The following is a 13955-nucleotide window of genomic DNA, read 5'->3' as shown; positions in this document are numbered from 1 at the left end:
AATTCTGATATCAAATGGGTTGGCCTGAATACTCAGTATGAGCTCTCACAAGTTACAGTAAACACCTGGCAGGGGCCCAGCTTCCAGAATCCCCATTTGTGATAACATCTGGTCTGGCTGAGGCAGGATAGGGTAGTCTCTCACCAAGAGGAGCCCCATTTGATGCCAAAAAGAAAAGTGAACCATCCAAGATGTTGGGCAGTGCATCAGCGTCAGGCTTGTCTGCCTGTGGACCTGTTACTGAGGCTCCTTCTGTGGGTTTCTGTCGCAAAGCTCAATAGCACCTGGTTCCTTACTATGGTCAGATTACTTAGGGGTCACCCTTGGCCTCCAGTTCCCACTCATATTTTAGCATGAACTTGTGCAGTTTAGGTGTGCATGGATTTTTTGAGATATAGTTTATGTACAGTGAGATGCACAGATGTTAAGTTGTACAGATCTTACAATTAGAGTTTTAACAAATGTATGTACACTTTCTGTAACCCATACCCCGATCGAGGTATGGATCATTTCTGTCATCCCAGAAAGTTCCTTCGTGCTCCTTCTCAGTAAGTCCATCCCCTCCCCACGCTTCACCCCCCCCAGGCAAGACTATTCTAATTTCTATCACTGTGTATTAGATCTGAGGCCCTGGATTTTAAAACATCCCAATTTTCTTGAAGTCTGGGTGATGAGAGATGTCAGAAAATAATATTTAGGCAAATCAGTGCTTCTTAATGCAGAGTGAGGCGGGGGAGATGCCTCCCAGGAGTCTTTGGCAGTGTCTGGAGACACGGTGTTGAGTCATGACTGGGAGGAGTGCTACTGGCATCTGGTGGGTAGAGGCCAAGGATTTCAAGAAGCGTCTAGTGCACAGGACAGCCTTCACATAAAGAATGATCCAGGCCAAAGTGTTAATATTGCTGAGATTGAGAAACCCTGAAGTAAATTATGTGCTCTCTGCAGAGAGAATTGTGGCCCTAGGGAGTGTTAATCTGTAGTTCTCCCAAGTCTTCTGGGGTGAGGTTTATTTTTTTCTTTATTTGTTGAGAGCCTTGGGGAAGCTGAAAGGGCAGCTTGCAGGAGGGAGCTTTCTTGGGTGCTCCCGTCCTTGTGGCCATAGTTCTTGTTGTGGGATGGGAGTGGGGGTGGCTTTTGAGGGGGCGGAAGACTGACAGGAGAAGAAGAAGAAAACAACTTGAGCAATAGAGGACCAGGCTTTACTTAATATTAAAATAAGAAAAGTGGATGAAAGGGAAAAATAAAGTAAAAGTAATCAAGAGTCCAATAAAATGTTACATTTAAACAGTGAATAAATTGAGATTGAAAAGAAAAGATGAAAGGGAGTGAAAATAATCACTAAGAACAGGAAAAGTGGAAATCTGAGTTAAAACAACAGAAGACTACGAAATGAAAAACGAAGTATGTGAGAAGTAGATAGGATTAAGGATCGAAAGCAGGAACTGAGAATTAAAAAGGTCAGCATAAGGCATTATATCAAAGAAGGATGAAGGTAGGGGCACCTGGGTGGCTCAGTCATTAAGCGTCTGCCTTCAGCTCAGGTCATGATCCCAGGGTCCTGGGATCGAGCCCCGCATCGGGCTCCCTGCTTAGTGGAGAGCCTGCTTCTCCCTCTCCCTCTGCCCCTCTGCCTGCTTGTGTGCTCTCTCTCTCCCTCTCTCACCCTCCCCTCTCTCTCTCAAATAAAATTTTTTAAAAAAGAATGATGAAGGTAGAGGACAGTATGAACCCCAAATGCTTGGGGGCTGCCATGCTGGATGGGGAGTGGGAAAGGGTGAGGCACCGGCTCTTGCTGATAAGGAAGGGGATCAAAGTCCAGAGTAGGGCTAGCTGGCTCAGTGTAAAGTCCCCAGTTCAAAGCAGTGTTGTCAGTAGGTTGTGGACAGACTCAGGGGCAGAGAGTACTGAGTTGGCACCTCCAGATACCAGCAGCCTTATAGGCCCCTCTCCTGGGGTGCCAGGAGGGACCACACTGACTGTCAGCAATAGCTGGTTAACCTTTACCCTGGAAACAAAAGAAATTTCTAGCAATATTGCGTTGAAATTAAGTCCTTTCAAGATGAACACTTACTACTTCAGGTTATGTTAATTATTTTTATACCAGTTTAAAGTCATAGCTACTCCTTTAAATAGCTTCTAGCTCTTTATTTGCTTCTGAAGTAGGAATTTCCCTTTCTGTGTGTAACTCCAGGCATACATTACAACAGACATTTTGTTATGTTTTATTTAGCATTATATGTTTTCTGAGTATTATGGAATAGCCTAGTCCTTCACAATGCAGGCATTGCAAATCTCAGTTATATGATTTCCATGATGCTAAGGCATGCCTACAGAGTTAGAACAAGTCAGCCACTCATTTATTTTCCACCTCTCTTCCATCCATTCATGCAGGCAGTAAACAGTTAGTGAATATTTCTTTTGTGCTAGGCACAGGCAGGGGCAGTAGGGAGACCAAGTAAGACATGGCAGCATCGTGAAAGGTCTTCCAATCTGGTAGGGAGAACTTGATAGACATAAATAAATGGATAAATAAGAAAAGAAAAGAAAAATGCAATATATCTCCTTGCTCATAGGCAGTTGTACAGAAAGACAAAGCAAGGACAGGACATTCCAGGTAGAGCAAGCAGCATGTGTAAACCCAGGAAGCTGGGCAACAGCATGGGAGAAATCTAGGGAGTTCGTGTGTTGTGGGAGAAGGCAGAGTGGCAGAGATGAGGTGAAAGAAGGTGGTTGGGGTCGCATCATAATGGGCCATGTTTGGCCCGCATAAAAGTCCTAGATAATAAATAACGAAGGATCTCGAAGGGTAGAAGATAATCAATTTGCAGTTTAGAAAGATCATTCTTTTGCACTGTGGTGGTTCGAGTCATCAGAGGGCCAGGTGAGCCGTTAGAATGCTGCTGGAAACAATCCAAGAAATGAGGGCCCAAGGGAAGATTGTACAGGAGGAGATAAAGTGGGGAGAGTGAATTGAGATTATTGAACAGTTAGAATTAACAGGACTTACTGACCGATAGGGCAGGGTGGTGGTGAATATGACCTCAGAGCTTCTGACCAGGTTGTCTGGTTGGGTGGTGGCACCATGCCTGAGAGGAAGTAGAGGAAGAAGGGGCAGGTCTGGGGGAAAGATGCTGGATGGTCAAGTGCTGTGTAAAGGTAGGGGATTATTATTGAAAATAAAGCCTTCTGACTTGATTCCATAGCACATACCCACCCATCAGGCCAAGTGTGGACTTGGAGGCACAGTCAAAATCCTGATGAGTTGATTTTGGACATGGCTTGTAGAAAAGTAGAAATGTCCAGGAGTAATTGGATAGTGAGTTGGGAGCTCAGGAGGGAGCTCTGGGCTGGGGCTGCATATCTGGGAGGTACTGCCTTCGCATTGCAGCCCTGGGTGTGAGTGACCCAGTGAGGGAGGGCAAGGCAGGAAAAGATACTGAGCTGGGGAACTTAGATTGGGGGAGACCAGCTCTGAATGGGAATGGAAAGAGAAAGCTTGTGAAAGTTTGGTAATTAGAATCACAGAAATAATCTTCACTCTGTTCAGCGAATCACTAGTTGAAATCATTAGAAACTTCTTCCACTGTTGTTGGTGGGGGTGTGTGTATGTGTGTGAGAGAGATCGAGACTCTTATAATTTTAAAATCATTCCATAGCATTTCTCTGTTATTTTTAAAAGTGCGCACATGTGTCTTTGTATGTACCTTTTATTTTACTTGACAGGCTAAGTAGAAAAACTTAAGAACTACTGTCTTGGAAATTAAGGTGAAGGTGACCTGAAATTTTAAGTCTGTGAGTACACGTTTTTTAGTTTCTGACTTCCATAAAACTTCAGGAATACATCTGTTTCTCATAAAGCGCAATAAATGTACTCACGTTATGCACATTCAGTTTATTGCACTGACAGAAGGCTTAAGATTGCTTCTGTGTTTCAGGTAATTCAGAGGTCTGTGGGGCCAGCCAGCCTGAGTCTGCTCACCTTCAGAGTCTATGCATCACCTAAAAAGGACTCACCTCACAAAACTTCTGTGAAAGTTAATGAGGTAACATGCCATTCATGTTGTGATATTTTTTGAACATCTGCTTTAGTTACTGTACGAAGTATACACATTGTATATCAGGAGACAGGACAGTTTAGAAGACACTTAAAGGGAGGAAATATATTTCTTTATAGTTTTTCTTCGTGGGAGGCTACTAAAATGTAGCTTTTCAACAAATAAACTTTAATTAATGATAGTTAGCTAAAGACATAATTAAGGAGTATTTCCTAGATTTTTTTGTGGGGAATCTGCTCGTCCCCGCTAAGTGATCCGCCTCATCCAAGACTGCTTTCCTTTTTTTTTATTTTTTAAGATTTAATTTATTTAACAGAGAGAGCACAAGCAGGGGGAGTGGCAGGCAGAGGGAGAGGGAGAAGCAGTCTCCCCCACAGAGCAGGGAGCCCTCTGTGAGGCTCGATCCCAGGACCCTTGGGATCATGACCTGAGCCGAAGGCAGTCAGTTAACCAACTGAGCCACCCAGGTGCCCCTGCAAGACTGCTTTCAAGCCAAGAAAATATTTGCATTTTTCCCTCTGTAAGACCAGGCTTCATTCTTCTTGGCCAGATTAGAGGCTTTTAAGTAGATGCTTAATAAATACTAAATAAATAAAACAAGAAATCTTCTCTCCATTGTTTACATTCTTTTTTTGTCTATACTTCCCGGCGATTATTTTGGATATTTGCTTTCTGTTGACTTAGAGTAAAATGATGTAAAGATCTGCCTTCAGTCATGAACCAGGTTACTTGAATGGTGTTTTCAAAAAGCTAATTAGTTTATCTTTTGCCCTTTTTACTCTTCTCAGACCTTGGGACTGTGGTGTTTTTTGAGGGTGAAGAAGGCAGCCAGTAGTGACTATGAACGGCCGCTCCTCTGGGTGGGGAACAAACTTGCTATCCTGCTTGGATTAGCACCAGACTGATCATTTAAACTCTATTTTTTTGCATCCCCTCCTCACTTTAGAGTCATAGAATCCTTTTTCCAAACTGTATCTAAGGTGAAATACCAAATGCCAGGATATAAAATGGATCAAGGCGGGGCTGCTTTGTCTGCTACCACTGGAGTGGGAGAAGGGTAGGACACTTCATAGTTTTGTCTTCTTGGCCTTCTTCTTACTGATAAATCAGATGCACAGATCCTCTGAAGTAAGGTGCATGAAACCCTTAGAATCACAGCAATTCATGAATTATTAGAAATAATGATGCTTGCCGATTTGATGATTGATTGCATTATCTTATGACTGCATGTGCTTTTTTATTTCTTTTTGTTTTGCTTTTTAACGTATGCAGCTTTCACTCTACTCCGTCCCTGAGGGTCAATCTAAATACGTGGAGGAGCCAAGGACCCCACTTGAAGAAAGCATTTCACATCTCCGACATTACTGCGAGCCATATACAAGTTGGTGTCAGGTACAGCTGTTCTAAAAGTGGAGTGACACATTTCGGTCTAGAGTCAAGAGTGGAAAGTCTATATTGGCTGCATGTTTTCAGAAAAAGGCACGATAGAGGGCTCCAACCTTCGAGGGCCTGACTTGCGGTGCTCATCAGTGCCATCTCTGAGGGGAGCAGAGAGCCCTAGCGTCCTGGTGGCAAGTCTTGCCATTGCTGCAGGGAGAATGTCCCTCCTCCCAGGCAGCGTGTAGCACCTTGACTGGAGAGTGGACTGGTAACTATCTTGTTGGTCGCAGCTAGGAAGCCATGATTGTCTCCCAGGGGAGGGTATGGGGCTGGGAACTCTAGTAGAAGGAAAAGGATATAATGTAAGCATTTATATCAAAATTGGAAAGTTTTTCTCCCCCCAGAAAGTGTACACATCAGAACCATTTTAACAGGAATGGTTACAGAACATTTTGAATGCTGTAATAGAAGGATGGATATAGCTAAAAAAAGTGTGGGATTACGTATTTGAGTACTGAACTATTTGCCCCAGTGACCAAAGAGCTACATGGGCAGATGGGCTTCTGTGACTGCTCAGGTTTTAGATCAGGCACTTGTTACTATGTCCGTGGAAGCATTTCTGCAATTCTTAACATCTGAAATGGAAGTTTACAATCTACAGAATGCTTTTGTGGGCTTTGACACATAAAGTATTTGCCATACTTGATCTGGATTTCAAAAATTGATGGCAGATTAGTACAAAGTATGTAGTTGTGTGTGACATGGTCTAGCTATACTTTGCTTGAGATTTACAGACTGAATTTTCATCCAGAACTTAAGATTTTCATTTCCATTCTCTGTGCCACTGCTGAACTTTTTTTCACCAATTTAGAAGACAATAGTAAGCATAGACTCTGTCAACAGTATAAATTAGGCCAGTATACTTAAGTATCATAACCATATTATTGAGTTATAAATATCTAAAGACTTTTACATAATGTGTTGTAAAAAGCTTAGACTTTATTCTCTTGTTCTAGAAGATATTTAAACCATCTGCTGGTTAAGATAAGGTCGGCAAATTTGTGCGAATATTTTTCTGTCATGTAGGCATTGACTGCGGTTATTTTGTGCTCTTTTTGGGGGGGGTTATAAAAGTACTTTGTCTCTTAACCTTTCAACCTAAGATTGCCTTTTGTTTTTTACTTTTTCATCTGTGCATGATGCTCAGTGCAGCAAAATACCTCTCTAAACGACAGAATAATTATCAACATGTTTATTTGTACTATTTCTAAATAAAAAAGCCATTCTGTGATTACAATGGCTTTATTTTTCTACAGAATGATGTCTTCTTCAATAGAAATATTTCTAATTCCTGGCTCCTTGGGCCAATAATTTCTAGCCCCTTTCTTTCAAAACTAATTTAATTTTCGTTTATAGTGAGAAGATTATGCCAGCAAAAGAAATAGGTCATCACTCTAGACATTTATCTGTAGTTTTTCTTTCTTTTTATGGGTATTAAAATACCAATAATGAATTTTAATGAAGCAGTATTCAATTTTTTAATGTTTTTTATGTCCTCCCCTAAATTCAGTGTTTATTGTTTAAGGGCATTAACAGTATTAGGATAACTTGTTCTGACTTGGACCAAATTAAACAAAACAAATCCTTTTCCAAGTGGCAGCTGGTTCTGATACCTTCTGATGTCCATGTGTCTCTTTTCCTATCTTTATTGTAGACTTCTTTTTTTTTTTAGGGTTTTATTTATTTATTTGAGGGAGAGAGAGAGAGAGCACGAGCATGGGGGGGCAGAGGGAGAGGGAGAAGCAGGCTTCCCGCTGAGCAGGGAGCCCCACACCCTGGGATCATGACCTGAGCCGAAGGCAGACGCTTAACTGACTGAGCCACCCAGGCGCCCCTATTGTAGACTTCGTGAAAGTGGGGTACCTTCTAGTTAGTCCGTTGTTTTCTTTAGGATATATGATGTTCTTGTACAAAGCCATTTTATTGTTGTTAAGAGAATATTAATACTTCATTTGCTCAGGATTAGGGTAAATATCTCTCAAAACTTGGATATAGACTCCTTTGTCCCATTCAAGGTGGTCATTCCTGAAGGGCAGTTTTCAGATACAGACTCTAAAATCATGACATATAGACTTAATATGAAAGACAGATTTAATCTCACAGGGAGAGGATTGCCACTTTAATTATCAAGGGGGTTGATTTTTGTCTATTCTCTTTGAATCTAATAGAAGAATAAAAAGGCTGGGTTGTTGAAATCACTCTGCTTGTAGTGTTTGCTTCCTGTGGCAATAATAAACTGTTCTGCTGAGCAGTTTGTGGTGAAGGGGAAATTACACAAGAGAAAAAGAACACAAAAAACCCCAGACAGTATATCCCTTTGTTCACGAAGTGTTAATAATATGATAATCTATGCAGTAAAGACAAATATATTTATTGTTACTTTCTAATCAGCATATCCTTCTCATTCATTTTCTTTTTACCTTTTTAGGAAATGTACTCACAAACTAAGCCCAGGATGCAGAGCTTGGTTCAATGGGGGTTAGGTAAGTTGATTTTTAAAAATTTTTATTAGGTAAGTTGATTAGGCATAATCAGTTTCTTCATTAATATTGGATTTTTTAACTGGGATTCCCTGGATGGGCTCCAGGAGATCTGGAAATTCCTTGAAATTGTATGCAGAATATTAGAGCTATGTGGATTTTTCTGGAAAGAAGATCTGTTATTTTCCTCAGATTTCAGAGGACTAGTGTCCCTAAACATTGGGGAAGTCTGTTCAAGATCATTAGGATTGTTGGGCTAACAAGTTCAGAGACATTGGATGTTTTTTTTCCCCTGAAATCTGTTTCCAGGTGCAGTGTCCATGACTCACACTAACCCCCACTAACTCATCAGTAGGTTTTCGGAATCAGGATAACTTATTTGTATGTCTCTTAATACATGTTATAGAAGTTTAGAGGCTAGAAGGAACTGGGCTGGTGTGCCTAGGAAAGACCTTACTGCATGAGTAGTGTTCTTACATTTTTTTTATTGTCCTTGATTGTTTTTCACATCCACTTATCCCATACACTCATAAACTTGGTTCACAGTCTACATTCTGACTCATCTCCATCAGAAACTGGTGAATTAATGGACATTGAGTGTGTTTCATTCCCTTTACTGGGCATCTCAGCAAAGAAAAACTCATGTTTTTACAAGTGTTTGCTTCCATGACAGAATAAAACAAGCACGAATACAGTTTATTTCCTTCCGAAGATCATGGAGTGTTGATGGGCTGATACAGGTTATTAACATCCATGAATAATATGTATGTTAATAAGTAACGTCTTAGTTTTATTAATTTCATCAGCACTTATTTAGTTTTTATTACATGCCAGGAACTAGTCTGAGTGCTTTAAAATATTAATTTATGTATAATCCTCATAACCCTGACAGATAGGTGCTTTTATTACCTTCATGTTTTAATCTGAGGAAACTAAAGAACTTCTGATCTCTTGTCATTACATATGTGACTGAGGAGGGCTCTTCATTGTTACCTATCACTTCCCATTGATTCATAGCAATAGGCATTATTTGCAACCTAAGTCCTGTTTTTCGTCTCTTGGACTGGTTACTGCAAAAGCTCTTAAGAAAAAACATTCCATTATGAGTTGTGTTGTTATCTGCCAAGGCGGTCCATCCATTTCCCAGCAGTCACAGCCACGACCCGTTACCAGAAGCCGGGCTGGGGCTTCATCGCAGCCTTTTAGCGTATCTTCTTTCTCATTTCTCTGTGATTCACTCACTTCAGCTCAGCTCACCAAGGCCATCTGGGTGACCTCCTATCAACTGCTCCGTGTGCACGTCTCGAATTAAAAACACTGTGCTGGTAGGCAAAAATAAAGGGAAGTAGAAAATTGCTTCAGATGACCCAGACACTGAGATGGAAAGTGAAAACTAAGTTAAAGGCAAAATAAGTAAAAGGCCAGACAGGAATTCGTGCAAACAGCACAAGCCCTATAGTATTATTTAAAACGATCCCCACATTTCCCAAACACCCAGGAAATGGAAAACTGGCATGTGTCTGCTCTTTTCTGGGGGAGAAAATTACCAAGCATTCCAGTTAGTTCGGTTCCACATACATGCCTTCCATGGCAGGCATGGAAGATCGTGGCTGATTAAGACAGTGGTCACAACCACCGAGGTGCATATAATACATTTTCAACAGTAGCACAAATACAGAGAAAGTCACAGACCACTGTTGAAGGTTCAGAGGAAGGAGATGAGTTTAATGGAGTTTGGAGGGAGGGGAAGAGTCAGGGAAGTGTTTCTAAGTTGAATCTTAGAGTAAAGTCAACCACACCAAGACATGGGGGTGGAACTTGGCAGCATTCCACACAGAGGACACAGCCCAACCAGGGCTTGGAGGAGTGACTCATTGTTTCCTGAGCCGGAAACTGGAAGCAGATCGCAAGTGCTGAAGATGGGGTTGAGAGTGAGACGTGAAGCGTTTTTAAGTTACAGCCTCTCTGAAACCCATTTGTTAATTCATTCAGTATCCGTCAACACCTAGCAGTGCTTTTAGTAAATACCTGTTGGACGAACATCCACTGTTACCACTGAGGGAAAATAACATAGAAGTCCAAGCAATGTACCATTCAGGAGCATATGTTCTCCTTGAGGAGACATAAAATACACCCCTGAATAATTAAACATAAGGTGCTATATAAGATTACATACCAAATGAGGGTCCAGAGAATAAATATGATGGGACTTTAGAGGAGAGAGAGAGGCATGGGCTGAGGAGTCTAGGAAAGGCTTTTCTGAGGAGGTTAGGAATGCAGATGGCTCTTACTTCGTGGGATTGGCTCAGTGGACAGGAGAGGTGTCATCATTCAAATGAGGTCATAAGGCATGCTCAGGCATGACACCTAGGCTCACATGCTGCATTTCTTTGTGTTTATCTATCACCAGGGACTATTTCCCGCATATACTTGCACTAACAGTTTCCTTCATTGTCCAGATTTATTCTGTTCTCAATTTCGAAGAATGAATTCAGATGGCAAAGGAAACGTTTTTCCTCTGAGCCTCATGTATTTGATTCCTGAGTTTCAGAGAACAAGCAGCAGAGCTTCAAGACAGCGGCAGATCTATCCAAATCTATTCTGTTTCTGTGTTTGGAAGGCGAGGAATCCCTGTATTGGTATTTCTCCCCCTGTGTATAGTTGATTCAGATCTGTTGCATTCAGGAATATGAAGGTAGTCTAACATTACTTTCTTGTCAGTAGGTCATCAGACCGGAAGTGTTTGAAAATTGGCTACTTGCTATGTGAATAATAAATCGTGTTCATATATCACATAAAAAGAATGTGTTGAAAAAAGCATATTAGCATAAAACAAAGAACACATTATTTGAGAAGCATTTGATACTATATATACTAGTTATGTGTAAGATTTTTTTGGTTTGTTTCTTAATGGGCAATTTACAGAACTATTTCCTGGTCTGATTCTATTGTAGGCAGCTATGAATATCTCCAAAATGCACCTCCTGGTTTTTTTCCAAGACTTGGTGTTATTGGTTTTGCTGGCATTGTTGGACTTCTTTTGGCTAGAGGTGGGTGCAATTTTTGGGTTTTTTTTTAAACAGCTCATAAGGGAGAGATAAGATAGATACTTGGTTATTTCTTTTTATCTGCCAGTTGTCAGAATAATGAGTTGGTTCCTGAAATATGGCCTCTTAATATATAATTGATATGGTTATTTTCTCCAGTATATTTGATTTTAAGCATATATAGAAATTATAAAAATATGAAATGGAAGAAATTGTATACTGTTGGTTAAAAAAATAATATAGTTAAATCCTTTATGGACACATGTACTTGATTAAGTTACTATCTCCCTTTGGTACAGAAAGAGTGAATTTTTGTTAACCAAAGTCTGTCACACCTGAGAAACTGTTTCTATTTGTTTCACTGTTGAGATCAGGCTATTAATCACAGTAAATAGAAGAGTGATTTCATAGAGATTTTATTAATTTCTTGATGTGTCATAGCTTCGGTCATCAGTGATGATATTAAAATTTTTAAAACACTTAAAAACTAACAGATGTCAACTTGAAATATATTACTACACTATACTGCTGGATTGCAAACATTTAGAGGAAATAAAGGATGACAAGGTACTTCACTATAATGGGATGAATTTGTTATAAACTACTGAGGTTTCACTGATTATAAAATTCAGACTTGACAAAAATTCCTAAAATAGAGGGTTTATGAACCCTGCAATCAGACCCTCAAAAAAGATTAACTATAGTGACTGCTTTGATACGCATTCCTCCAATTTTATAAAGCTTTTCTGCACATGCCGTATCTGTTATTTTACTCTGGAAACAGGCAGCATGGTGCCACTCCCTCAACCTGTGGAATGAACTCCTGTCATAGTTTCTGTGCCCTCCTCCCAGCCTGTGCAGAATATATAAGAATTAGAGTTCATTTTTACTAATTGACTCGTGAGAGAGTTGAACCAACTCCCCCACCAAACATTTTCCCCCTCCTTTCTGTAAAGCTGTCCAAAAAAGCATTCCTTTCTCACTTAGATAGATAGCGTTTTAAGTTTATGAAGCTCCCAAGGCCAGGGTGTTGGAATCTTGGCTACTGTTAGGGAGCCAGGAATGTGGAATCAAGTGAGATTAGCTTCCCCCTCCCACATGGTGAGAGCATGGCCCTAAAGCCAGCGTCCTCTGCTGTGCATGTGTGCGTGTGTTGCCATGCTGTCTGGTGTTCATCCCCGGGCACGTCCACTGCGGTGAGCATCCTGAGGAGAATCGGGGACTGTGCTCTCCTGGGCAGAACAGCGACATAAGGACACCCACTACTGCGGGTTCTATTCCTTCGTTTTGCTTGCTGGTTTATTTTTTCCTCTCTCCTTTTCCTTTTCCAGGGAGTGCTCAGTAGCATTAACATAATGTAAAACCCTAATTCTTTTTCAAGAAAGTACACACGGGAGTACCTGGTTGGCTCAGTCGGTTAAGCATCCGACTCTTGGTTTCGCCTCAGGTCCTGATCTGAGGCGTCGGGCTCCATGCTCAGTGGGAGTCTGTTTGGATATTCTCTCCCTCTGCCCCTTCTCCTTGCTCTCACTCTCTCTCTCTCTGAAATAAATATATAAATCTTAAAAAAGGTACACATGTGCACACACACATTCATGCACAAATATTCAACAAGTCTTTTCCTTGGGGCTGGGGTAGAAAGGCCTGAGGTGAACAACGTCAGGTGGTCACTGAATAAGATGGGCAGGATGGTGAGTATGTTTATTGGGTATCTGGAGTGGTTTGCAGCCCCCCTCCAGGTAGGTGGTCCCCCTATGCCAGCAGCATCAGGGTGGGCTCAGAAGATCCCTCCTGACACAGAGTTTCTTTTCTTTCTTTTTTTTTTGTCTAACGTTTAAAAAATTTTTTTATTTTTATTTTTTTAAAGATTTTATTTATTTATATGAGAGAGAGAGCACACGAGGGGGGGAGGGTCAGAGGGAGAAGCAGACTCCCTGCCGAGCAGGGAGCCCGATACGGGACTCAATCCCAGGACTCCAGGATCATGACCTGAGCCAAAGACAGTCGCTTAACCGACTGAGCCACCCAGGCGCCCCCCAAAATTTTATTTTTTAATAAAAATTGTATGTATTTAAGGTGTATGACATGTTTTGATATACATATATGCATACATATACATAGTGAAATGATTGCTCCAGTCAAACTATTAACATACCTTCTATCATAGTTACCTTTAAAAAATTTTTTTTTATTTCTTATTTTTTATTTTTTTTTTAAGATTTTATTTATTTATTTGACAGAGAGAGACACAGTGAGAGAGGGAACACAAGCAGGGGGAGTGGGAGAGGGAGAAGCAGGCTTCCCACTGAGCAGGGAGCCCGATGCGGGGCTCAATTCTAGGACCCTGGGATCATGACCTGAGCTGAAGGCAGACGCTTAACGACTGAGCCACCCAGGCGCCCCATAGTTACCTTTTTTTTTTAGATGAAAGCACCAGTAATCTCTCTTAGTAAATCTCCAAGATTCAGTATTATTAACTGTAGTCATCATGCCATACATTACTCTCTAGGCTTACTCATACTACATAACTGCAACTTTGTACCCTGTGACCAGCATCTCTCCATCTCCCCTCCCCCACTCCTTCTGGTAGCCACACGTCTGCTGTCTGCTTCTATGCATCTGACTCTTTTAGATTACAGATATCAGTGAGATCATGTAGTTTTTGTTCTTTCTCATTAAGGCTTATTTCACATAGTACAATGTCCTCTGTGTTCATCCATGTTGTTGCAAATGGCAGGGTCTCCTTTTTTAAAGCTGAATAATATTATAATATTCCATTCATGTAGGTATCACAATTTCTTTACCTACTCATCCCTTGACCCTTCGGTTGTTTCCATGTCTTGGCTCTTGTGACTAATGCTGCAGTGAACATGGGAGCACAGATACTTGTTTGAGAGACTGATTTCATTTCCTTTGGGTGTATACCCAGAAGA

At 41.0% G+C, this 13955-nt stretch overlaps 1 protein-coding gene across 13 annotated transcripts in view; it reads left to right on the top strand.

Moving 5' to 3' along the window:
• Nucleotides 1–13955, top strand: part of APOO (apolipoprotein O) — an 86919-nt gene that overhangs the window by 25330 nt on the left and 47634 nt on the right. For 7 of the 13 annotated variants that reach the window (XM_064573874.1, XM_064573878.1, XM_064573877.1 and 4 more), the window contains exons 2-5: nt 3936–4043; nt 5328–5447; nt 7924–7978; nt 10930–11025. In XM_064573874.1, the coding sequence (XP_064429944.1) occupies nt 3936–4043; nt 5328–5447; nt 7924–7978; nt 10930–11025 (379 nt within the window). Of the gene's footprint in view, nt 1–3703; nt 3793–3935; nt 4044–5327; nt 5448–7923; nt 7979–10929; nt 11026–13955 lie in introns of those variants that run through there. The other 6 variants (XM_064573883.1, XM_064573882.1, XM_064573880.1 and 3 more) reach the window with 3 other exon arrangements.

The sequence above is a fragment of the Mirounga angustirostris genome, unplaced genomic scaffold (assembly GCF_029215605.1).
Source record: "Mirounga angustirostris isolate CCGP_5_RB_7025 unplaced genomic scaffold, mMirAng1.0.hap1 SCAF_11, whole genome shotgun sequence".
In the NCBI taxonomy this organism is placed as follows: Eukaryota; Metazoa; Chordata; class Mammalia; order Carnivora; family Phocidae; genus Mirounga; species Mirounga angustirostris.
This window is presented reverse-complemented; position numbering and strand designations above follow the sequence as displayed.